Here is a 27,553-nt window from a genome sequence, read left to right on the forward strand (position 1 = left end):
TTTAACTTAATTTAAATCTTAACTCTTTCCCTACCATTTACTACATTTTCCATCATTTCTGGCAGTCTTCATTGTTTGTGGAGAGAGGTGCAGACGCAGGTAATTAACAAACAAACTTTAATCTCTTTAAAAATAGCCAGACTAGCGCAGTTTAATTCTCTCACTTTCATATTTATAGTATTTATAGCTCCTAACAATGAAAAATTATCTAAATGATCTGGTCTAAATTAAAAGGTATCTGCTTAATATTTGAATCTATAGCAAAGAAGATGGCCAGGTGAAGAATAAAGGTAAAGGATATAAAAATGTTATAATACAAATAAAAGAAGAGGTTCTAAAGTTAAAATAGATGAAGCTCACTTTTAGCCGTGGTGTGAAAGTAGCACTGATTTCTAAAAGATACACATTTTCTATTGCCATATTCTTCAACAAAGAACACAAACAGGGTTTGACATTTACATGACTTGTCACATGCACCGTGCAAGTGTGTGTTTTTATTAGACTGAATCGTCTTTCTCCAGTGTTTTTTTTTCTCTAAACCTCTTGTCGCACTGCAGAAATCAGCATTTTCTTTCCAGAATGAGTTTTCATATGCCGTTTCAGTTCTGTGTGATGTCTGAAACTGTTTTCACACTGATCACACTTGTAAGGTTTCTCTCCAGTGTGAACTCTAATGTGAATCTTAAGATTTCCTTTAATCGTGAAGCTCTTTCCACACTGAGGGCAGGTGAAAGGTTTCTCTCCAGTGTGAACTCTTATGTGATTCTCAAGGTTTGCTCTTTTTGTGAAACTCTTTTGACAGTGATGGCATGTGTGAGGCTTCTCTACAGTGTGAGTTTTTACATGATTCTTGAGGTCATTTCTGTCGGCGAAACTTGTTTTACACACATGACATCTGAAGCATTTCTCTCCAGAGTGAATCTTCATGTGATGTGTAAGGCTTCTTTTATACCTGAAACTCTTTCCACACTGAGTACAAACAAAAGGTTTCTCCCCCTTGTGAACTGTCAAATGAGACTTAAAACTGTCTTGTCGTGTGAAGCTCTTCCCACACAGTTTGCAGGTGTAAGGTTTCTCTCCGGTGTGAGCTCTCATATGGACATTAAGGTCTTTTTTCTGTTTAAAACTCTTTCCGCACTGAGAGCAGATGTACGGCTTCTCTCCGGTGTGAATCCTCATGTGAATTGTAAGACTTCCTTTAATTGAGAAACTCTTCCCACACTGTTTGCAGGTGTGAGGTTTCTCTCCAGTGTGAACTTTCAAGTGGGCATTAAGGTGTTTTTTCTGTATAAAACTCTTTCCACACTGAGGGCAAGTGAATGGCTTCTCTCCAGCATGGATTTTTAAGTGGACTTTGAGGCTCTGTTTTTGAGTGAAAGTTTTTCCACACTGTGGGCAGATGAAAGGGCTCTCTCCAGTGTGAACTCGCATGTGAATTTTAAGATTTCCTTTTAGTGCACAACTCTTCCCACACTGTTGGCAGGAGTAAGGCTTCTCTCCAGTGTGAATTATCAAGTGACTTTTAAGACCTCCTTTTAGCGCAAAACTCTTCCCACAGTGTTCACAGGTGAAAGGTCTCTCTTTGGTTTGAACGCTCATCTGAACGTTAAAGTTCCTAGTTTGTGTTTCATGAGTCTGTGAGGAACTAGAAGATTCTTCCCCAGTCATGAAATCACTGCATTTCTCATACAGATTTTTCTCTTCCATTTCATTCAGTTCTTGACTCTCCTCTTTCAGTGACATCAGGTCTAACGTGAACAGAAACAAAACCAAGTTAACACCAGTGTATGAAAAGATGTAAAGCATCAAAATCAACAACATGTATGGTAGATCCTATATCCACTAAACAACTACAAAAGGTGTACCTATGCTTCTCATCATGTGGGCGACTACCTTATGTTCTTACTCCGTCCATATATCAAATGTGGGTCCTTGAAAGTGAGCAGTTTTCTAATGTATTTACTTTAACTTCTTGGGTAATATCAATGATATGATTGTTAGGCTGCATTAATTAGGTCAACCGGAACTGGAAACACTTCCCATAACACCCGATGTACTTGTTGCGTTGTGAAACCTTATTCCGAGGTCACCACAGACACCCAGATCCAGTCCGTATTCTGTCCAGATAGTGGATCAGCAGTTAGAGACGACCTCTACAGCCCTGAATGTCAGCGGAGACCATGTCAACTAGATGAGCCGTAAAGACAGATCCTCAGTGAGGACCTCGTCACCTAGATCAGTGGTTCTCAACTCCAGTCCTCGGGGCTCACTGCTCTGCACATTTTGTATGGCTCCCTCTTTTAAAGGAGAAGTCCACTTCCAGAACAAAAATTTACAGATAATGTAGTCACCCCCTTGCCATTCAAGATGTTCATGTCTTTCTTTCTTCAGTCGATAAGAAATTATGTTTCTTGAGAAAAACATTTCAGGAATTATCTCCATATAATGGATTTCAATGGTGAATGTAGTTCAAACTTGTAGTGGTCATTTTCAAAACAAACTGACAATTTTTATACTTTTTAACCTTAAACGCTCATCTTGTCTATGTCTGCGTGAACTCTTTTTTTCATTTCAGTACGGTCAATACAGTTAGGGTATGTCGAAAATCTCCCATCTCATTTTCTTCCCCAACTTGAAAATTGTCCTAAATCACTGCAGAAGTACCAACCCAGTGTTGACAAAGTAAACATGCAAAGTAGATCAAACGGCCTTTACGAAAAAAAAAAGGTAAAACAGCAATGTAGGACGATTTTGATGTTGAAAAAGAAAACAAGACAGGAGTTTTTCAACATACCCTAACTGTATTGACCGTACTGAAATGGGAAAAAAAAACAGAGTTCACGCAGACTTGGACAAGACGAGTGTTTGGGGTTAAAAAGTATATACATCATCAAATTGTTTCGAAAATGACTGATCGTTTGGCTAGATAAGACCCTTCTTCCCCAGCTGGGTTTAGAGCCATTTGAAGCTGCATTTAAACTACATTTTGGAAGTTCAAACTTGGGGGCACCATTGAAATTCATTATATGGAGAAAAATCCTGAAATGTTTTCCTCAAGAAACATAATTTCATATTGACTGAAGAAAGAAAGACGTGAACATCTTAGATGACAAGGGGGTGAGTACATTATCTGTACATTTTTGTTCTGGAAGTGGACTACTCCTTTAACACACCTGATTCAGAGATTTAACTCATTAGAAGAAATATTCATGAACTAAACTGAGTGTGTCAGATTCAGAAACATACAAAATGTGCAGAGCAGTGGGCCCAGAGAACTGGAGAACCACTGATCTAGGTGACTTGATTGCACATCTATTTGGACTGAACTAAGCTGGACAATGACATCACTGAATCGCTGATGAACTAACTTTATCTAGAAATTTGAGTGAAAGCTATTGTCCTCTTACATTATCAACACTTTTTCCTGTTTAATACTGTAATGCTGCTTTGACACAATCTATATTCCCATAGTGGCACAGGATGGTCAGACTCACTGTGGGGCTTGGGCTCTGGGCCAGAGGTGGCGATAGGCTGAGCTCCGTTAAAGCATTGGGTCTATTTACCCACAATGCAAAGATGGTGTACTCCTGCAGTGTTCAGCAGGTATTCCCTTTCAAAATCAGGAAGGATTTCACCATCTAGCCCACACCTGAAGCCCTCCATGCTCCACACCTCAGTGGCAGATGTTAACAAATTCCTCTATGGCTATGTTCACAGTACGAGCCTTAGTGCTCAAGTCCTTTGCTCAGATCTGATTTCTTTGTATAGCTGTTCACATTTTTGTTTTAAATGAGACCAATATCAGATTTACAGTGTGACTATCATGGTTCTGAACTGTATGTGCAAAAGAATGATACAAACAGGGTTTGCAGACAATGCAAAAACTGCAACTCGGACTCTACAGGCCTAAGTTACCATGCTAAATGATAAAATTCATAACAGTACAAAAAGTACATGTTAGAAGTGTGCATTTGTTCATGAAACAAGTTCACTATGTGGCCCTCCAGCACCAAGTTTAAACACCCCTGGTCTAGAATAAGTGAAACATGCCTTCTCAAAAAAGAAGCAGCTGGATATTGATGGAATAATTGTGACCCAAAGGAAACTGCAGTTTTTTGTTAGACCTGTTCCATTTTTTCAGAGGAGATGACAACCACTTTTCTCAACTCCGTACATTTATTTTTGAATGATAGTTGCAGTTACCCCTGATGAAATACAGAGTTCAACTATAGCTTCTAGCAGCAAGCTTGGGCCCAAGTGCTATCACTACCGCCAACTTTAGGAATTTTACTAACTAACTTAACTAGAGCCACTAGAATCATCACCACTTTTCACCCTGTTAATAATGGCCTTGAGTATCAGTCCCATTATGTTAGGTGGTTAAAGGGGTCATGAATTGTATTTACATCTTTGTTATAGCTCTATTAGAAAAGATCAAAAGAAATAAATGCCCATATTCTACCCTGTTTTTGACCCTCTGGTTTGTCCACTTTTTTAAGAGGCGTGTCTCCTTTAAGACTGCTGTGATTGGGTAACTAATTAGTATACTTGTAGAACTATTGGAACACAGTTATGATTGGTATGATTAGATTCCATCTAATCATGGAAAATGTGTATTACAGTGTTGTTTTTACAGTACATCTACTTAATCAAAGGTTCTTTTTAACAATGTTTTTTTTTTTTTTCCGCAATGTGCATTATAGACTGTTGAATGCTTGAATTAAATGGTCAGATTTTTTTTCAACATTAGCCAATGAATGTTCCATTGCAGCCCCATGCCTCCATGACAAAACAAGTCCAAGTTAGAGAAAAAAAACAGACAAGTAAGGCATGTTTGGAAGGGTTGTCAGGAGGAAGACTCTTCTCTCTGAAACGAACAAGGATAGCTTAGGCTGAACAAACCCTAAGACTTCTGGAGCATTGGGCCTCATTTATCAATCTAACATAGAAACACAGATCTAAATGCACAAATCAACTTATGACAGGGTTCATTTGTGATTCACGAAACATTCTTAAGTACAGAACTGGTAAGTTTGTGCCGTGCGTTCACTGTCGACCAAGTGAATTGCTAAGTGATATCAGGTCCTTGATGAACAAATATTGAAACTATGGGATTTCCAGAATAATCAAATATCTAAATTAATACATAATATTTGTGATCAGTAGAGAAACCATCTAAATCTAATGATCACTTGAAATTGGAGTCAGATTGAACACGGAGCTAGACTTGAAACTAAATCCTGATAAATTAAGTGAACCTTGCGGAAGCACAAGTAAAAGACCGAAAATGTATTAAACCTTTAACCAGGCTGCTGGATTTTTTTTGGGCAGGCAGATGGACTCTTATAGTCATATTATGACCTTTACAGCATTCATAGAGAGAATTTTGTCTGCTCTACTCTTGAGCGCAACAGGTGAGGACTTCAGTGTGAGGGGGATCCAGAAAACAGTGCAGGACTATTTCCCACAGACTGACACAGGAGAACTGATTAATTACAGACAGACCTCAAATCTAACATTCATCTAAAACATACTAGAAAAATACTGTCCTTGTGAAGTTTCGAATATTGTCAGCTTCCATGTGCATAACAGGATAATGTGACAAACAAAAACAGCATTATATTTTGTTCTCAAAAGGAGAAAATGTTTTTCTGTCCTTTTGAAATTTAGGATTTTGAGCAGTAAATATTTTAATCAGTATGTCTCCATGAAAATAATGTTAAATAAAGTGTATTTGTCAAAATACTAAGTGATCAAAACTAAGTGATAAAAATGAATTTTAATTGCTTCGGACTATTTACTGTTTATCGTCATCATTTAATGTGACAAAACAAGACAAATAACAGAGATAAAGAGAACCATGACACAGAATGACCGAAGATTTTGAGAATGAAACAAACCTGTTTGTTCTTCAGTATCTTCATGTTTGACTCTGAATGTTTCTTCAATCTTCACGTCTTCACTCTCATCTTTAATAAACGCCATCTTTAAGTGGATCTCATTCACTTCAGCAGGAGTTTTTCTGTGTTTAAGATGAGAATAATGAACAAACTAAATCTGTGTGTGCGTCTCAATCAGCTCCCTAGTTCAGTAGTCAGTGCACTAGTAAGGGAGTCAGTCACAGTCACAGTCAATGGACTCAAATCACCTGATTACACAAAAACACTCAAAACTAGCACATTAAATTAATTGAAGAATTATTAATATAATTGAATTATAATATATAATTGAATACATAATCTTGACAAGTTGATGAAAACAGACCTAATTTGTATGTTTTTTTTTCTTTTTTGCCACCTTTAAAAAATTTGCTTCAGGTTTGGATGGAAACCCAGCTACTGTTTTGAGTTTCAAAAAGCTCTATTTGTTTATAATTATTTGCCAGTGAGCAAACAGTGTGTTTATGATGAACAGAGACTGAAATGAGATGCATGTTTTCTGTTACTCATGTTTATGTGCAAAACTGTTCATTATTGTTGTTAGAAACATTACAGTGTTACATTCATGAACTATGAACTCTTTTCAAAGTTCTCTATATAAGAATCAGAGAAAGTTATTTTGGTTTAAATACTTTAAATTATTAAAAACAAACCTTTCTTCAGCAGAAACACAGCTGCAGGAGTGTGGCGCAGCCTTATGACATCATCCTGCCTCACCAAAATAAAAGTCCCATCTTATTTCATCTCCACAGAATGCAATAAGTAGGCAAATAAAAGTCAATAAATAAAATCAACTTTCTCCTTGTATTGTTTAAAGGGGCAGTGGCTGTAAATAACTACACTGATGGGTCTAAAAGGAAAACATGTATAAAAATGGTCAAAATTATTTCTTATGAATAGTAATGAAATGTAAGTCTATATCCATCACAGGGCTACAAAACCATATCTATACATGTTGTGACATTACTGAGTTTTAGAGAGGAAAATACCTTGAATGTCCAGCAGCAGCTGTAGAAAGTGCGAGGTGAAGATCAGGAGACTGTGTGAATCTTCATCAGATTCTTGAAGGAGCTCAAACAGTCCTGAAGTCTGACTAAAGCGCTGAAACGCTGCGGTTTGATTGAGATTTCAGGAGGTCGTCCTTACGGCTGAAGACAAAGCAAACGAAGCACTGGAAGGATGTGAGCAGTTGTAGGAAGCGCTGAGACTCATCAGCAGATCTACAGCACTCATTATCATCCAGATCAGGAAACACACACCTTCATTCACACTCACAAACAATCACAACAATTACACAAACATCAACACACAATACACACTCAACATCAGCATTTTACACTTCTGTTCACACACCTCAAGCAGAACAGAGATTTGCGTTCATCTTATTTGTTTCTGTTGTTTACATTACTCAGTTTGAGTTTTTATTACTTTCTGTTTTTTAAAGCATTGCAATTAAGTTTACTGAATTTCACTTCTTTGTGTTCAATGAAGAGGCAAAATATTTGGCTCCGTTGTGCATGTGTTACAGAGGATCTTAGACAGGCGCGTGCAAGTTGAGCAGAAGCACTTGTGCCACCACAGGCATTTTTAAAGGAGTCTTGCGTTCTTTTTTCATATTGTCAAACAGCAGTGAGTTACTTACTTCCAATCTATGTAAGGGAAAATAATGTAATGGTAATGTGTAAAGTGTTATCAGGTAGTAATTAAAACGAAACAAACCCTTTGAAATTAGACGCAAGAGATATATGGTGAAGTGAGCTAATGCAAGGAACAGTCTTCTAGGGTCCTCAAAAGATCTTTCCCCCTGCTCCAGCAGGAAGAGGAGGTATTTAGGATGGGAGAAGGGGTCAAAGGGATCCATAGGGAATGACAGAACATTTTCTCTGTGCCGCTCGGTGCTGAGGAGCAGCACATTCTTCCTACATTTTGGTTTATAAGACACCACTGTGCAGTGCTTATCTGAAAATACAAATTAGTTTTCCCGGATCATTCAGAGACGCCACTAAACGGTGATGCCACAACTATAAGAGCATCATTCACAAGTTTCTACATGGACCTAACTACAGCTTAGGGCACAGGTTTTCAAACTCTGTCAAAAATGGGTCACCAGGATGATTTAAAGAAAATGTAAACATAAATAACAGTAAAAACGAACCTTTGTTTTCCTAAAAAATAAAATCATAGTCTTAGCTTTAACTGGTTTAGCTCTCACACTAATCAGCACACCCTGTAGTTTTCTGATTAGCTTGTTCAGGTGTGTTTGATTAGGGTTGATGCTAAACTCTCTCTCTCTCTCTCTCTCTCTCTCTATATATATATATATATACACACATATATATACATATATATATATACATATATATATATATACATATATATATATATATATATACATATATATATATACATATACATACATATATATATATATATATATATATATATATATATATCAGGGTTGGGGCCATTCATGAATTGAATTGAGAATGAATGGTAAATTCCAATTCACTTCCTGGAATGGAATTGGAATTGGAATTGCATGCAGCTGACAGGAAATGGAATTGGAATTGAATTGGAATGTCAGGAAACAGAATTGAAATCAAATAAATTCCACTAAATTCCACTTGAGATATTTAGGCCTGAGAGACGCAATCTTAGCGATGCCAAATTTCAGGAAATGATGATAATTCGATGCAATAAAAAGTGAATGAAATACATGAATGAACATGACTCATTTTTTTGTGAGTTGAGACATATATTATGTGGTAATCATATATTGAATGTATAGTACATCCAGAAACTTATCACCACTGTCATTCAATTATTAATTCATAATGTACAGTTCTCATTTTTATTTACTTGCATTTGATCAACTCTATTTCATACATTACTTGGTATTTGTAAAGCATCATAAATAAACTTCAAATGTATGTCTCTAAATGCAATCACAAATAAATGCTCAGAAACAGTAGTAAAAGGGAATCAGTGGAATTTTCCTGAATTGAATTCCACTTCCTGTAATTCCAATTCAATTCCAACTCTGTTTCCTGTAATTGTTGTTGAATTCCAATTCCAATTCCATTTCCTTCTTTGAATTGGAACTGTTGAGTTCATTCCTGAATTGACCCCAACCCTGATATATATAACTATGCAAAATACATCTGACTTAAATAATTAACAAATTTAAAACAGGTGTGGCACATTGTGCTCCACAAACAAGCTCAAGGAAAGGAAACCACAAACCAAGATCCTCTGTGTTTGCTTTATTTTACAAAAACACAAATGTCCTGTTTTTATTGTGAGCATGCAAACATAAAAGCAAACACTTTGAGGTTTTGAATTATGGCTTACTCTTATCTGTGTGATCAAAAATGACCAAAAAATGAGTATTTTATGTTTCACCTGTTTGATCACACCAGCGTCACACATCACATATTCTAGTTCATTATCAAAAACACTGTCATATAAAAGTTTACGCTGGTCAGTTTAAAGAGTCTGTAGTGTATCCGCTCCACTCTGTTGTTACGCCAAGCACAGTTTCACTCATGTGAAGAGGATGATTTTTTTCTGTTGATATACGAACGCACATGAAGTACAAAGCCTAGGTTATATTATAAATAATAGTTTAACATTCGAATACATTCAGTGTTCAGTGCAGACGCTGGCCAATCAGCGCAAAGCTTCAAACACGCCCTCTGTGAAGCGTTAACGCAGACGCCCCGTCTGAATGGGCCATTATGGTCTCGCTTGCTTTTTTTTTTTTTTTCCATTCTTGATCCATTTAGCATACCATTATATTTGTTTTGGAGTGAGGGGAACTTACGTATAGCTATGTTTGAAGTGTACATAATGTTTATATATTAGAATAATTCACTTTACGGTATTTTTGGTATTATTTCTCATATTATTACACACTCTCCAAATGTTTCGCTGCTCTCAAAACAAATTGTGGCTCTTCGCTTGAATAAAGTGGCTGTTTTTGTTTTCTGTGCACACACAAAAAAGTATTGTGGTAGCTTCGTAAAATTACGGTTGAACCCCTGATGTCACAGACTATTTTCCCCATATCCTCGCTACTTTTCTGGACCTGGGAACATTACAGTTGCGTTGCTGTCTATGGAGGCTGAGAGCTCTTTGATATCATCAAAAATATCTTAATTTGTGTTCTGAAGAATGAAGCTCTTACAGGTTTGGAAAGACATGAGGATGAGTAATTAATGACTGAATTTTAATTTCTGTGTGAACTGACACCAACTAATATTAAATGATATTGGTTTTAACAAATTTCCACTTTACCTCACTCTCTTCTGGTATTCACACTCTGCTTTTGTGAACAGAAAACATTGACTTCTTTGGTTTGATTGGTTATCTGAATTATTTTGACATTGACGAGTGTTGTTAGCCACACTTCTGTAGACACTTTAATAGTATTTATAACTCCTAACAGACTGTGTAATTATGAAAAATGGTCAAGTAGAGTCAAGTCAAAAGAACTTTATTTATATAGCGCATAATACAGACTGTATCAGCACAGATTTAGAGCATCAACTAGGTAAAATAGTGCATCAATGATGCAAAAAGGCAACAGTAAACACTGAATGTTCAGTTTAAGGCAGTTCATCATTGAATTCAGTGATGTCATCATCCAGATCAGTTAAGTCCAAACAGTACATGATATCACTGGAAATTAAGTGTCCCCAATTAAGCAAGCCAGAGGTGACAGGAACCAAAACTCCATCGGTGACAGAAATGGAGCTGTAGCTGTAAATCATAGGCGTGATTATGTTAATTGTGAATGAGTGTGCACTAGCAAACTATTTACAAATGATTGGAATTCTTTAAGATACACTATTAATAATCAAATCGGATGTTTACGAAGCATTTGTGAATCTGGAGGAGAGTTTTCTGAAAAGTTTCATGACTGAGGTCCAGCGCTACTACTGCCTAAACCTCTTCTCACGGTGATAAAAATCAGCACTTTCTGCTCAGAATGAGTTTGCATGTGCCGTTTCAGGTCTGTGTGATATTTGAAACAGTTTTCACACTGATCACACTTGTAAGGTTTCTCTCCAGTGTGAACTCTAATGTGAGTCTTAAGGTTTCTTTTAATCGTGAAGCTCTTTCCACACTGAGGGCAGGAGTACGGTTTCTCTCCACTGTGAACCGTGATGTGAGACTTCAAACCTTCTTTTCGTGTGAAGCTCTTCCCGCACAGTTTGCAGGTGTGAGGTTTCTCTCCGGAGTGAGTTCTCATGTGGATGTTGCGGTTTTTCTTCTCTTTAAAACTCTTTCCGCACTGAGAGCAGACGTACGGTTTCACTCCGGCGTGGATTCTTAAGTGGACTTCAAAGCTCTCTTTTTCACTGAAACCTTTTCCACACTGTTGGCAGGTGAACTGGATCTCTTTCAAGTGAACTCGCATGTGAAAGTTAAGATTCCCTTTTAGAGCAAAGCTTTTCCCACACTGTTGGCAGGAGTATGGCTTCTCTCCAGTGTGAACTCTCAAGTGACCTTTAAGACCTCCTTTTAAAGCAAAACTCTTCCCACACTGAGGGCAGGTGAAAGGTTTTTCTCCAGTGTGAACTTTCATGTGAAGTTTAAGAGTTCCTTTTTGCGCAAAACTCTTCCCACAGTGTTCACAGGTGAAAGGTCTCTCTTTGGTTTGGGTGCTCCTCTGAACTTTAAGGTTCCTAGTTTGTGTTTCATGAGTCTGTGAGGAGCTAGAAGATTCTTCCCCCGTCATGAAATCACTGCATTTCTCCTCCTGATTTTTCTCTTCCATTTCATTCAGTTCTTGACTCTCCTCTTTCAGTGGCATCAGGTCTAAGATGAAAAAAAAAATAAATACAACAAAATTAACACCAGTTTAAATGGCAAAAAAGCAACAGACATGAAAAAATGTAAAGCATCAAATCCAACAATGTGTCTGGTAGATCCTATCTCCACTAAACAACTACAAAAGGTGTATCTTGAATCTTAAAACCAAAATGCAAAGTTATGAAACAGCATGTTAGATACAAACATTTTCACCTTTTTATTGAGAGTTTAAAAAGAAGAGAAGTGGGACAGGAAGAGGGGGACAGGTTTGGGAAAGGTCCATGCGCAAAGACTCAAACTTAGAATTTCCAAAGCACAACAGCACTGTATGTGGGCACAGATTAGGCTATAGGGGCATTCATTATAATCAGCACACAAGAAAATACAGGGGGCGTGGAAAGGAGGAGTCAGGGCTCCAGATTTAAAAAAAAAAAAAAAAAAAAAAAACACAAGTAAAAAGCCCCTGTAAGAAAAAACGTAGGCCAAATAATTTTTTTAGGTGCCACAGAATAAATGTATTTTATTTTTTTACATTTTAACATTTCATACTGTCACATGTCTTTTTCTTGACTTTATCAGCATTTTAATCCATCTTGTAGATGACCTGGGAAATAAGGTTAAATTAAACTTGAAATTCACAGTCAGAAATAATTGTTTATTACACAGAATCTGTATCAATATCATGGACTGTAAACATCACTTGGCCACTGAGTGTAGTTTGGGTGTTTTATTTCCTATAAATGTTGTCATATGTCGTTCACACATCCAGTCGGTTTTTCTTCATTAGTAACATGCAATTTTATAGGTGTTTAATGTTATCTTTAGCTTGCATTTTCTATCATGTAGACAACAGGTTAAGTAAAAACATTAGTATGCAATAGTGCATTAATATAGCAAAATGCTCCTCTTTATAGTTATTACAAGTGCACTGCAAACAGGCAAATGTGAAGTTCATGCATTAACAAAACTATATAGACTTGACAGCATAAAGATCTTGATAACAAGAAGCCATTTTAGTAATGGTTATGAATGAAAATTAACAATATTGCCAATTTCCACAAAGCTGACAGCTTTACCTGCTGTAGTTTGTTCAAGTTGTGTACGAAATTGACACTGTTTTTCTGCACTTTTTTTTTTTGTCAACACCGCTGTTTGGCAAAGATGAGGACTGTTTGAAAGTCTTTTTTCCACTAAAACTTTGATGCGCATTGTGTTAGTTTAATGTGTATGTGTGTATATATATATATATATATATATATATATATATATATATATATACAGTATATATATATATATATATATATATATATATATATATATATGGGTGTATATATATACACAGGTCCTTTTAAAAAAATTAGCATATTGTGATAAAGTTAATTATTTTCTGTAATGTACTGATAAACATTAGACTTTCATATATTTTAGATTCATTACACACAACTGAAGTAGTTTCAAGCCTTTTATTGTTTTAATATTGATGATTTTGGCATACAGCTCATGAAAACCCAAAATTCCTATCTCAAAAAATTAGCATATTTCATCCGACCAATAAAAGAAAAGTGTTTTTAATACAGAAAAAGTCAACCTTCAAATAATTATGTTCAGTTATGCACTCAATACTTGGTCGGGAATCCTTTTGCAGAAATGACTGCTTCAATGCGGCGTGGCATGGAGGCAATCAGCCTGTGGCACTGCTGAGGTGTTATGGAGGCCCAGGATGCTTCGATAGCGGCCTTAAGCTCATCCAGAGTGTTGGGTCTTGCGTCTCTCAACTTTCTCTTCACAATATCCCACAGATTCTCTATGGGGTTCAGGTCAGGAGAGTTGGCAGGCCAATTGAGCACAGTAATACCATGGTCAGTAAACCATTTACCAGTGGTTTTGGCACTGTGAGCAGATGCCAGGTCGTGCTGAAAAATGAAATCTTCATCTCCATAAAGCTTTTCAGCAGATGGAAGAATGAAGTGCTCCAAAATCTCCTGATAGCTAGCTGCATTGACCGCAGCTGACATGGCACCCCAGACCATCACTGACTGTGGGTACTTGACACTGGACTTCAGCATTTTGGCATTTCCCTCTCCCCAGTCTTCCTCCAGACTCTGGCACCTTGATTTCCGAATGACATGCAAAATTTGCTTTCATCCGAAAAAAGTACTTTGGACCACTGAGCAACAGTCCAGTGCTGCTTCTCTGTAGCCCAGGTCAGGCGCTTCTGCCGCTGTTTCTGGTTCAAAAGTGGCTTGACCTGGGGAATGCGGCACCTGTAGCCCATTTCCTGGCTCTGGATGTTTCTACTCCAGACTCAGTCCACTGCTTCCGCAGGTCCCCCAAGGTCTGGAATCAGTCCTTCTCCACAATCTTCCTCAGCGTCCGGTCACCTCTTCTCGTTGTGCAGCGTTTTCTGCCACACTTTTTCCTTCCCACAGACTTCCCACTGAGGTGCCTTGATACAGCACTCTGGGAACAGCCTATTCGTTCAGAAATTTCTTTCTGTGTCTTACCCTCTTGCTTGAGGGTGTCAATGATGGCCTTCTGGACAGCAGTCAGGTCGGCAGTCTTACCCATGATTGCGGTTTTGAGTAATAAACCAGGCTGGGAGTTTTTAAAAGCCTCAGGAGTCTTTTGCAGGTGTTTAGATTTAATTAGTTGATTCAGATGATTAGGTTAATAGCTTGTTTAGAGAACCTTTTCATGATATGCAAATTTTTTGAAATAGGAATTTTGGGTTTTCATGAGCTGTATGCCAAAATCATTAATATTAAAACAATTAAAGGCTTGAAACTTCTTCAGTTGTGTGTAATGAATCTAAAATATATGAAAGTCTAATGTTTATCAGTACATTACAGAAAATAATGAACTTTATCACAATATGCTAATTTTTGAAAAGGACCTGTATATATATGTATATATATATATATATATATACAATATATATACATATACATATATACATATAATACATATATACATATATATATATTATATATATATATATATATATATATACATACACATATATACATACACACACACGCACACACATATATATACACACACACACATACATATGTATATTTGTGTACATACATATACATATATATATATATATATATATATATATAAAATTTAGATTAGTAATATGCATTGCTAAGAACTTCATTTGGACAACTTCAAAGGTGATTTCCTCAATATTTGGATTTTTTTTTGCACCCTCAGATTCCAGGTTTTCAAATGTATCTTGGCCAAATATTGTCCTATCATAGCTTTCAGTTGATTCATGCATCTTAGTTAAATAAATAAATAAATAAAAACATCATTATGACTCTTTTTTTGGGACATGGTCACATTTAGTACTTTATTTGCAATAAACATTTTAAGTGAGCTATTCATAGGGTTTCTTTTCAGTTTGTTATTTTATTTAAAACATATTGTAACCTACTCTTCATCATTACATTGAATTTCTTTCTCAAAAGGAGAAAGTGTTTTTTAGCTAATTGCCTTGTAAATAAAAAAGTGATCATGTGTGACCAAATAAGACCAATAACAGAGATAAAGAGATTCATGACACATACGACTAAAAAAAGACTGAGAATGAAACCAACCTGTTTGTTCTTCAGTATCTTCATGTTTGACTATGAATGTTTCTTCAATCCTCACGTCTTCACCCTCCTCTTTAATAGATGCAATCTTTGCTTGTTGTTCCTCAGTATCTTCTTGTTTCAGGCTGAATGTTTCTTCAATATTCATATCTTCACTCTCCTCTATAACAAATTCCTCTATAACACTTTCCTCTATAACAAGTTCCTCTATAACACTTTCCTCTATAACTTGTTCCTCAGTATCTTCATGTTTGACTCTGAATGTTTCTTCAATCTTCACGTCTTCACTCTCGTCTTTAATAAACGCCATCTTTAAGTGGATCTCAGTCTCTTCAGCAGGAGTTTTTCTGTGTGTTTAAGACGAGAATAATGAACAGGCAGAAAAATAAACACAAACTAAATCTGTGTGTGTGTCTCAATCAGCTCCCTAGTTCAGTAGTCAGTGCACTAGTAAGGGAGTCAGTCACAGTCACAGTCAATGGACTCAAATCACCTGATTATACAAAAAACACTCAAAACTAGCACTGCACATTAATTGAAGAATGTAAATTATACATAATATTTACAAGTTGATGGAAACAGACCCAATTCATTTTTCTTTTTTGCAAACTGTGGAAAGATTTGCTTCATGTTTGGATGGAAACAGTGTGTTTATGAACAGGGACTGAAATGAGATGCATGTTTTCTGTTACTCATGTTTACTCACAAACTGTTCATTATTGCTGTTAGAAACATTACAGTGTTACATTCATTAACTAATAACTCATTTCCCAGTCCCAGTCCTCGAGCCTCTCCTCCGCTCTGCATATTTCATGTGTATCTCTTCTCTCCGTTTCATGGAGGACTTTTTAGTCGGTGATCGTGAAAGGAGAAGAAAGCTGTGGCCAGAGGTTCAAAAAGCATGTGCGGAGGGGAAGACGGCATTCTTTCATTCAGGGTGAAATCATCCTACCTACTTAAAGTGCTTTCATCTTAATAACAGACGTTGCCAGTTCTGACTTCAACAGATTTGTCAGGTGCACTGTTCAGACACGTTTTAGAGCCTGCCTCTAATTTTTTATTAAGGTTCTTTTTGCAATTTTGATATGTGATATGGTGCTGCTTTGTTCATAATTTGTTGACCTACTTTCAAAAATGGGAGTTCATGTAAGTCTTTTTAAGCAGGTTCATTGTTCCAGTGTTCGTGAGTTCTTTAAAAGTCTTTTTCTGTTGTATGCTTGAATGTCAGGGGTTTAAGAGATGTTGTTAAACGCAAGGCCTTATTGTTTTTTCTTCAGGATTCTGGACTTTGTGTTCCTGTTCCTGAGTTCCATATTTTTCCAAATATGGTTTTGTTTCCTGGTCTTGTTTGGTTGATTCATTAATCATCTACGCACCTGTTCCAGTTCTCCCCAATTACTCTGTTAGTATTTATAGTCCTGTGTTCTCCCTTTGGGTTTGTCTGCTATTGTTAGGTGTCACATCCATTTATCTTCCTTTTGTGCTCTTCTTTGCCTTCCTTGGAATCCCGTGACAGTTTGGTTCTGACCAATAGAATAGAGTCTCATTCTAAAGCTAATGATGTTAACTTTTGGAAATCGCAGTGGGGTTGTGAGATACGGATTTCCCATGGTTCACAGCACTCAGCGGGGGTTTCTGGTTTAAAAAAATAACTTTGTAGATGATGTGTTGCACACATACTGTGATGACCATGGGCACTTTGTTTTGTTAATTCTAAAGTGTTGTAATGTGATTCTTATTGTTGTTAAATATTATGGGTGTAACTCTAGATCTGATAATGATCAGCTATTATTTGTTTGGAAGATAAACTTACTTAATGGCAGTCAAAACTTCCAAATGCTTACTTAGTGATTGGTGGTGATTTTAATACTGTCCTGAATTAATCCCTTGATAGGTGGCCACCTGGACAACATAAAACTCATTTATGAAAAGCATTTATGCATAGGTTAGATCCTACTGATATATGGAGGGTTGAAAATGCGAATGATAGAACATACCCGTGGAGCAATAAAAATTCAACTAGAAATTCACGAATTGATATCTCTACAACACCATTAACAGATCATAAGGTTTTCCTCTAAACTTGCTGGGACCGTTAACCCCATAAATAGTCAAGACAAACTCATAATTAACTTGTCCTCGCTCACACTGACCACTGGGCAGAGGGCAGTTTTGCACAAAGGCCTTTCCTTTGTCCCGGCGCCAACTAACAACTAACAAGACGCAAAGAGTAGAGTTATTACAGGGACTTCAAGCTCATCACAGATGAGTTAAATTGGAAATGTTCTTTGAAAGAAAGAAAAGTCAAAAGAAGAAATGACCATTTACACACAGTTCAGAATGGACACCGGCTTTATCCAGATTACCCCCCTCAAGTGGCCTCGCTCGTTCGAGCGGATTGGTATGCTCATCAGCATCTGAACTGGGGATTGCTGGAAAAACAGAACTTGTGTAAACGAGAGAAAAAAGCCATCAAAGAACTCAAAAATAATCCTGATTTGGTCATAAAGCCCGCTGACAAATGAAACGCTGTTGTACTCATGAGAAAAGAAGACTATTTGTGGGAGGGCAACAGACAATTACAAGTTAAAGATCATTATAGGCCGCTCACAAAACCCATGTTCCCCCAAACGATGGTTAAAATACGAGAAATCCTTCAAGAAATGTGAAAAGAAAATAATCACTGGAAAACAGAAAGACTATTTGGCCGGTGTAGGCACACCCAGGCCTAGAAAATTCTGTCTTCTTCCAAACATCCACAAAAACCCTGGCAGTTGGGAGTGTCTTCTCCAAAATTCCTCCTGTGAGGCCTATAGTTTCTGATTGCAATGGTGAATCATACTATACAGCGGAGTTTATCGAACATTTCTTAGGCCCAATTTCACAGAGGCACAAAAGCGATCTTAAAGACACGTATGACTTCATACAAAAGACAAAAGATCTCAGAATTCCCACTGATTCTTTCCTTTTCACGATAGACATAGACAACCTGTACACAAACATCGAGACCAGGCCGGAATGGCAGCTGCACAAGATTGCATGATTATATATTGAAATTAATCTCACTAAGAATGACTTTGGGTTTAATTCTGAATATCATTTGCAAATAAAGGGTACAGCCATGGGGAAAAAGTTCGCCCCGTCTTACGCTAATATATTCATGGTGTCCTGGGAACAGACTGCTCTATCGTCTTTTCACCTTAAACCTTTCTCGTATTTCCACTTTTTGGATGACATTTGGGGCATTTGGACCCATAGTAGAGATGATGTTGTTGTGTTTACGAACCACCTGAACCACCATCAGAAGTCCATAAAGATTAAATTTGAGATTGACACCAATTCCATTAATTGTTGTGACATATAAAGGCCCAAAGTTTCAACAAACAGATCAATTAGACTACAGAGTGTTGTTTAAGCCTACGGATACACACTGCCTTTTACATAAAGTCAGCTTTCACCCCAAGCACACTTTTAGGGGGATCCTCAAATCCCAGCTGTTGAGATTCCACAGAATCTGTTCACAGACATCAGAATTTAAAACAGCTGTTCAGATTTTATTCAAGGCGTTAAAGAGGAGAAGACACAGCAGAGGACACCTCAGAAATGTGCTTAGAGCTTTCACAACATTCACTTCAAACATAACGAAAATGATTCAACCGAGAGACAAAATAATTCCTCTGGTGTCTTACTATTCGCAGCAGAGCATGCAACTCAGCCCTGCTTCCAAAAAAAAAAAAAAAAACAACTTTACAAAGCACAGACCTATTGCTGCTTTTAAAAGAAACAAAAATTTGTTGGACACCTTGGTATGCAGTAAAGTTTGGACACCAGAACCCTAAAGCAATTCTGGGGCCTATAAACACTTTGCTCCTAAACGTTGGGTTCAAAACAAAACAAGTAAACAGATCTTTGAGGTTCAACACAACATGTCAGCTCATGTGTCTAATTGTGTCTACTCAATCTATTGATCTAAATGTCACAAACATTCTGTTGGACAGACTAAGAACCAATTACTCCAGAGAATGTACCAACACACGTACAATGTTTCTAGCAAAATCGAAACAAAGGAGATTTTTAGTCAGACACTTTCTTACACATGGGCTTAACATCCCTCAGAGTGACAGGCTTACAATCAAATCCCTTTTGGATGCTTTCGGAGAGACTGAAGATGAAGAGAATCTGGACTAAATGTCTAGATTCCCTCCATCCAAGAGGTCTCAACGAAGCGTAACCCCTCTATCCATCTTACTTTTTCTTTGAAAGAAATTATGTATTTTCTATGGTGATTTTTCTGCTATTCCTGCATTCTTTCTTTTTCAGTGCTTTTGTGAGAATAGTGTATCTGTGTTTTCTAAGTACACACCTACACAAACACTAAACTTACCCCTTAGTGGGGCCAGGTGCAAAGCACACCTAATTAAACAGACCCTAATTGATTAACAGTACTAATCACAAAACACTCCCACACCTAAACCTAAGGACTCTAAACACGAAGGAATTTACCCTCCTGACACCTTACACCTAAGGTCAGTACATTCAGGGCATTTACCCCTTAAGGCCTTACATCTAGGCACAATACACCTAGGTGGTAGAGCTCTCGGAAACAGAGCCCTTGGTTTTCTAACCCTATTTTTTTAATAATTATTATCTCTATGTTTGAGCTCTAGAAAAGAAACGCAAGTTATATAAAGCACCAAAGGTCAAAAGGTCATGTAGTGGTTTTGTGTTTGTATAGTAGAAGAATATGATTCTCTTATTCTCTAATAATTATGATCATATATCATACAATAAAATTCTACAAAGAATTGTGAACACAGATTCCATTTACAACATCAAAAGCGATATGAAAAGAGAAATAGCGTATTGGTGTTGATAGACAGAGCTGAATCGAAACAAGAAGCGAAGCGGGCAGTTGAAGTGTAGGCCAGTGCTTAACGGGGGTCGGACATTGTCTGATCTCTGGACCTTTTGATCCCTAATCCACGCCAGTGCCATTTTGGAGGAAGCTTTTGAAATTAAGACCCTTTAACTTGCGTATATCTCCATAACAAAACACTGAATTTACTAATTAATATCTATGGGACAACAGAAAAACACCAGGAAGTGATACAAAAATATCATGCCTGATTTCATCATTAAAATTTCTTTAAAAAAAAGGGGGAAAAAAAGCAATGTTTACATACAGGACAGCAAGTCTGAACACATATTTTTATATGAATTCAACAAAACATTCAACCCTATGATATTTACAAAATGATCTGATTTAAAAACGAATTACTTTATTTGTATACGGTATCGTACACCTCTTTATTTGCAAAAAAAAAAATTTATGGTCTTTTTAATCATGATACATGACATTTTTATTTTCTTGACTATTTTGTCAGATCTTCTGTTAATATGTCAGTTGTGTTGTTTATATGTGATGTACTGATACAAATACACAGAAATGTGTAAGAAAATGATTCATTAATTATGCAATTGTTGCATTTATCATTTACAAGAGAGTAAATGATATTTTATGTTCAAAAATTCTTCTTATAAATGTGAACTAATCTTTTGCAGGGTCGACAGAAGACATTTGTGTTCAATATGTTGTTTTTAACCTTTTATCATGACTTGTTTTGTCCAGGTAAACAGATGATTTTTAAGGCATATTTAATTCATTATTTATTGTATTTATTGTATGATATTAATGATTATTTATTTAGAATGAAGATGGATACTTTTTGATGATTTACATAAGTGATGACGCAGTTAGAAATTCAACGACACATTTTAATGTTTTCCCATCTCCCGTTTCAGTTCGATTGCTTGTGCCTCTCCCACAAGAGACAGCAACCAATCCAACAGAAGAGGGACAGAAGGATGACGCACGGCCCAAAGAGGGAAACGTGCAACTGAATCACTGCAAAATCTACAAACAAAACAACAACAACCTCCAAAGCAAGTCACAGTAGCTGCCCCAACACCAACCACACCACAATCAGTGGGGAGACCATATAGACACATTAAAACTGAGAGAAAACAAATTGATTGGAGCTTAAATTTGAAAAAGAAGTATGTGATAATCAGAGACTCCAACGTCTCTAGGATCCCTGCTTTTAGCATCTCTGACCTACAGATTGATCAAAATCCCAACATGCTGGCAATTTAGTTGAGAAAGCCACCATCGCGTTAGAACCGGAAATTTTAGCGTTATCATTTGGGATTAACAAGTGTTCCCAAATTGATTCACATCTACCAGTAAGGAGATCCAGAGAGCCTATAAGATGGCAAGAATCCGATTACCACACACAGAAATTGTGGTACTGATTATTAACTACTGTGACATGCTCCCTAGAGAGGAACAAAAATACCTTGATGAAATAAACAAATACATTAGAGATAACTTGAATTCTCTCCGAGCACTGCCCAGTTACAAGTTGAGAGTGACCATCTGCATTGGACGGCAGCGACAGGCAGACCGATGCTCGAACACTGGGTTTCTTGATCATAATGAGGTTAAATCAGAGATGGAAAGGCTTATTGTTTTTTATTGCAGCAAAGCAAAACTTAATTGTGGTATAAATTGAGAATTGTTAAAATATGAAGTTGAAAAGTACCTAATTAGTGCTAATTTGGCTAAATTAAAACATCTTGATGAAGTTAATATTGTAAGTGAAATGTTGTCTATTACCAGGATCTTACCTGAAAATTTGTCTGAGATTCAGAAAGCCTCTTTAGATGATTTGCAAATTAAGTTGGGTGATTTGTATAAATTAAGAGCGGAAGGTGCTTTTATAAGGTTGATGCAAAGGTGCTTGAATATGGAGAACAGACGTCTTACTATTTTTTTAAGCTTGAGAAAAACAGGGCTAAGCCAAATTCTGTTTTTCAGATAAATATTGGAGGGGGTGTCTCAGAAAATCCTAAGGAAATTTCCCAATTTTGTTTTAAGTTTTATTCAAATTTGTATAAATCTAAAGCTGATCTGGATACTTTTAGTAAACATCTTGGTAATGTCAATTCTGTTAGTCATGAGGAAAAAATGTTATGTCACCAATTACTATCAATGAGGTTAAGGAAGCAATTTTACATTTAAAAAATAACAAGTCACCTGGTAGTGATGGGATAACGGCCGAATTTTATAAACTGTTTTCTGAACTTTTATCTCTGTTCCTCCTGCAAGTATACACAGAGAGATTAAACTGCTATGAGCTTTCTGTTCGCATGAAGCAAGGTGTCACTGGTTTAATACCTAAACCTAAAAAGGACATTAATCTCTCAGACAACTGGAGACCTATCAGCCTTCCCATCGAAGACAATAGTTTCTGTTTTTGGATTCTTCAAAGCTTTTGGCACTATTAAGCATTTTTTTATTTTTTTTTTTTTTGTTTCGTTTAGAGCATTTTGGTTTCAGGCCATATTTTTGTAATGCAATGAAACGCTGTATGCTGAAGGGGAAACGGCTCAGTTTAATTAGGACATGGTACTACACAGAGATTTACTTTAGAAAGAGGTATTCAGCATGGCCGTTAAGCTTCCGTATATCCATATTTTTTTGAAAAGCTGGTTTGATAAGGGTATTGTTTTGGTGTTTCATTTGTTTAATACTCAAGAGTATCTTATGACATATGAGGAGTTTCTTGTACACTTTAATTTTCCTGTGACTCCCAAGGAATTCTCTCTGGCAGGTTCCCACTCTTTCATGAACACCAGATTCAAGGACTTTTTAAAGCACTATGTATTTTATATCAAGCACCTATCAAATTCACACACCAGTGTATGTAGCTTCATGAAAGAGCTCTTATAGTACTTAACATTTTACTTACACTTAACATTTGCATTAAAAATTTCAGAGTAACAAGGTTTTAAAGGTGTAGGTTTCATAAATTTAGACCATTTTGAGCAGTTGTGTTCAAAGGAATTTTGAATTTCTCAAATATTGATTAAAAAAAAAGTATATTCTTGCATCAAACTTTTTTTTTTTTTCCCTTACTGTAATTTTTAAATTAAAAAATGGTTAAACAGGGCTCTACACTTTTATGTTACCACATACAGTTTCAGATAGATTGACTATGGGCATATTAACCAACTTCACATCTCTAAATAAAGAAACTACACCAGAATTAACTGCAGAGAAAAGCAGAGCAGGGCTCCCACGCTTCTTGAAAGTACTTGAATATCAGACATGTGGATTCAAGGCCTGGAAAGTACTTGAAAACAAATATAGGTCCTTGAAAGTGCTAGAAACAAATGTAAAATAACTTTTGTTTAATAGAATGGTGCTCTTTCAAAAATGAAAGAGCAACAAAAAAAAAAAAAAGTCAAAAATTTCAGGAGCACCTTCTAATCAATAATCAAATTCTGATCTAATATTAGCCAATACTTCCCATCACAAGACGATATTTGACTCCTTAAAGTGATGTACAGGAAATTTTGTTTTTACCTTTGTAATGGCATTTTTCTAACTTTATTAAAAGCATGTCATCTTTTGTCAAACAGACAAACACAAAAGTGTCTTGTAGGTGTATTTTCATATGTTTAATGAGGCTCAGCGGTCGCATGAGTGCAATCAAATTCAGAAATTCATGTTGAGGTTAATGTTTTATAAATAACATTTTGAATATAGAAATGTTAAATTATTTAAATAACAGAAAAGATGCTTTAAAATGAAAGTAAAACTGCCAGTAGAGAATATATTGTGCACTGTGCGCATGTATAAAAAAAAAAAAAAAAAAAAAAAAAAATTCCAATTTGAAGCTTGTGACAAACACGCACATCAACCCGATCACTTTATTTAGCGTTCATGTAAACATTACATTCAGATTCATCAATTGGAATTAATTCAGTCAGACTGAACCAAACATTGTGCATGTAAACGTAGTTGTGTTCAAGGAATCAACATATGTCTGTGATACACTACTGCAAGGCTTTGAATCTCCCTCAAATTGTGATAAAGTTCATTATTTTCTGAATGTACTGATAAACATTAACTTTCATATATTTTAGATTCATTACACACAACTGAAGTAGTTTCAAGCCTTTTATTGTTTTAATATTGATGATTTTGGCATACAGCTCATGAAAACCCAAAATTCCTATCTCAAAAAATTAGCATATCATGAAAAGGTTCTCTAAACGAGCTATTAACCTAATCATCTGAATCAACTAATTAACTCTAAACACCTGCAAAAGATTCCTGAGGCTTTTAAAAACTCCCAGCCTGGTTCATTACTCAAAACCGCAATCATGGGTAAGACTGCCGACCTGACTGCTGTCCAGAAGGCCATCATTGACACCCTCAAGCAAGAGGGTAAGACACAGAAAGAAATTTCTGAACGAATAGGCTGTTCCCAGAGTGCTGTATCAAGGCACCTCAGTGGGAAGTCTGTGGGAAGGAAAAAGTGTGGCAGAAAACGCTGCACAACGAGAAGAGGTGACCGGACCCTGAGGAAGATTGTGGAGAAGGACCGATTCCAGACCTTGGGGGACCTGCGGAAGCAGTAGACTGAGTCTGGAGTAGAAACATCCAGAGCCACCGTGTACAGGCGTGTGCAGGAAATGGGCTACAATGGTGCCGCATTCCCCAGGTCAAGCCACTTTTGAACCAGAAACAGCGGCAGAAGCGCCTGACCTGGGCTACAGAGAAGCAGCACTGGACTGTTGCTCAGTGGTCCAAAGTACTTTTTTTCGGATGAAAGCAAATTTTGCATGTCATTCGGAAATCAAGGTGCCAGAGTCTGGAGGAAGACTGGGGAGAGGGAAATGCCAAAATGCCTGAAGTCCAGTGTCAAGTACCCACAGTCAGTGATGGTCTGGGGTGCCATGTCAGCTGCGGTCAATGCAGCTAGCTATCAGGAGATTTTGGAGCACTTCATGCTTCCATCTGCTGAAAAGCTTTATGGAGATGAAGATTTCATTTTTCAGCACGACCTGGCACCTGCTCACAGTGCCAAAACCACTGGTAAATGGTTTACTGACCATGGTATTACTGTGCTCAATTGGCCTGCCAACTCTCCTGACCTGAACCCCATAGAGAATCTGTGGGATATTGTGAAGAGAAAGTTGAGAGACGCAAGACCCAACACTCTGGATGAGCTTAAGGCCGCTTTCGAAGCATCCTGGGCCTCCATAACACCTCAGCAGTGCCACAGGCTGATTGCCTCCATGCCACGCCGCATTGAAGCAGTCATTTCTGCAAAAGGATTCCCGACCAAGTATTGAGTGCATAACTGAACATAATTATTTGAAGGTTGACTTTTTTTGTATTAAAAACACTTTTCTTTTATTGGTCGGATGAAATATGCTAATTTTTTGAGATAGGAATTTTGGGTTTTCATGAGCTGTATGCCAAAATCATCAATATTAAAACAATAAAAGGCTTGAAACTACTTCAGTTGTGTGTAATGAATCTAAAATATATTTAAAGTCTAATGTTTATCAGTACATTACAGAAAATGATACTGGCTCATTTGCACCAATGATCTTAAATATTTTTTCAGTTTTCAGTCACAAATGCTCTTAAATTCCTTTTTCAGTTTTCAGTCAGGTTCATGTTCATTCAGCATCAGCTCGCATGCTATGATTTGTTTTCTTGCACTACCCCATCTCCAACCCAACAATTCACGCCATTTCATTAAGTCTCTGACTGCACATACAGGAACATTTTTGAAAGAGCACCATTCTACTAAACAAAAGTTATTTTAAACATTATTTCAAGCACTTTCAAGGACCTATATTTGTTTTCAAGTACTCTCCAGGCCTTGAATCCACGTGTCTGATATTCCAGTTCTTTCAGGAAGTGTGGGAGCCCTGCTCTGCTTTTCTCTGCAGTTAATTCTGGTGTAGTTTCCTTATTTAGAGATGTGGAGTTGGTTAATATGCACATAATCAATCTATCTGAAACCATATGTGGTAACATTTGTTTTTCATTCTCTATTTTTAAAGGAAGTTGCTACCAAACCTTGCTCTGTTGCTTCTTGTGCTAAATTTGTTAGGAATCCTAAGTGGGAAAGTGTTTGGTTATTACCTCACAAGTTACAAACAAGAGAAAGAAATCTCTTTTAAAATAATTCATAAATTCTACCCTGTTAAACAACAACAACAACAACAAAAAGCTATGGTATGAGGTCTCTGTGTTTATTAAAGAAAAGGTACTTTTTAATATTTTGCATTTTGAAAAAGTAGTCTTTTTAGTTGACTAGCTAAGTTTCACACTCATACGTGTACATTTTCGAACAAAAACCCTGTTTCACAGTGTTTTATGAAGAATTGGGAAACTGATTTTGTACTATTCAGCAGAAATCAAAATCAAAACTATCGTTTGTGTTCTGTCTTCAAAATCTTTGAGTGATGTAAAGATCATGCATGTCTATGTTTGTATTTTATTTTTTTCATTTCTTTTATTTTTTTCTCTTTTGTTTCCCTGGCTTTATAATATCTGTTGTATTGTTCTGTGTCTGTTGTTGAACAGTTAGTGCTCGGAGTCACTTCTAACTCTTCTGTTCATCTGAATCAGGTGTTTTAACTAAGAGAGACACACAGAAAATGTGCAGAGCGAGAAATGAGATTTGGATCAAACACAGTAAAGGATTAAAATCACAAACCTTTCTCCAGCAGAAACACAGAGGCAGACGCGCGACTCAGCCTTATGACGTCATCTCGCCCCGCCAAAATAAAAGTCCTGTTCACACAATAAACACAACAATAGAAACTCACACACAGAAAACACACTCAAACAGTCAGAGAATGGATTGGTTTAAAGGATAAATCACAGATTTCCAAAGCTATCGATAGAGACTCTACAAAATCTAAATGTAAACAAGTGTGAAGTGATTGTAATTATAACAGCAACTACTGAACATTTGTGATACTCTCATTCATCAACACATTAAATTAAGATAAAGTGTCTTTATGGTACAAAAGATTGGAAAGAACAATGTTTTAGAATCTGTAGTTTTTAATTTAGTTTCTGTTTGCAGAGATTTACTCTAATTTATTAACAAATAATGAATGATTTCATGATGTGTATAATCATCTGATTTCATCTCACTTTCTCCACAGAATATAAAGGCAGTGAATCAAATCAGATTTCCTCTTTGTTTTGTTTAAAGGAGCAGTGACTGCAAAAATGGTTAAAATCATTTCTTCTACATGACGAAATGTAACTCTAAATGTACATCCATCACAGGGATAAAACACTATATATTAATA

The 27,553-nt window shown here is 36.6% G+C and overlaps 1 protein-coding gene across 2 annotated transcripts; it reads right to left on the reverse strand.

Annotated features, from left to right (window-relative positions):
- Positions 1-26,995, reverse strand: LOC127164458 (gastrula zinc finger protein XlCGF57.1). Of its 2 annotated transcripts, XM_051108422.1 has the most exons (4): positions 26,947-26,995; positions 15,362-15,705; positions 10,918-11,762; positions 60-1,578 (listed from the first exon to the last, which is right to left on the reverse strand). In XM_051108422.1, exons 2-4 carry the CDS (start codon positions 15,666-15,668, stop codon positions 535-537), a joined length of 2,196 nt encoding a protein of 731 aa, XP_050964379.1. In that variant the 5' UTR covers positions 15,669-15,705; positions 26,947-26,995; the 3' UTR covers positions 60-534. The 2 variants fall into 2 exon arrangements, with proteins under 2 accessions (XP_050964378.1, XP_050964379.1); XM_051108421.1 differs by lacking the exons at positions 10,918-11,762; positions 15,362-15,705; positions 26,947-26,995 and adding exons at positions 5,901-6,022; positions 6,593-6,642 and having other exon boundaries at positions 1-1,748.
- Between the last annotated feature and the right edge of the window lie 558 nt (positions 26,996-27,553).

Source organism: Labeo rohita, chromosome 4 (genome assembly GCF_022985175.1).
Source record: "Labeo rohita strain BAU-BD-2019 chromosome 4, IGBB_LRoh.1.0, whole genome shotgun sequence".
NCBI lineage: Eukaryota > Metazoa > Chordata > Actinopteri > Cypriniformes > Cyprinidae > Labeo > Labeo rohita.

What these genes read in the sequence shown, in the direction of transcription:
- LOC127164458 (XM_051108422.1), bottom strand. Translation starts at nt 15,668, where the DNA reads ATGGCGTTTATTAAAGACGAGAGTGAAGACGTGAAGATTGAAGAAACA. An exon ending in AGATACTGAAGAACAAACAG is followed by an intron (nt 11,763 to 15,361) that starts GTTGGTTTCATT and finishes TTTTCATCTTAG; the next exon opens with ACCTGATGCCACTGAAAGAG. An exon ending in AAACTCATTCTGAGCAGAAA is followed by an intron (nt 1,579 to 10,917) that starts GTGCTGATTTTT and finishes CAAACCAAAGAG; the next exon opens with AGACCTTTCACCTGTGAACA.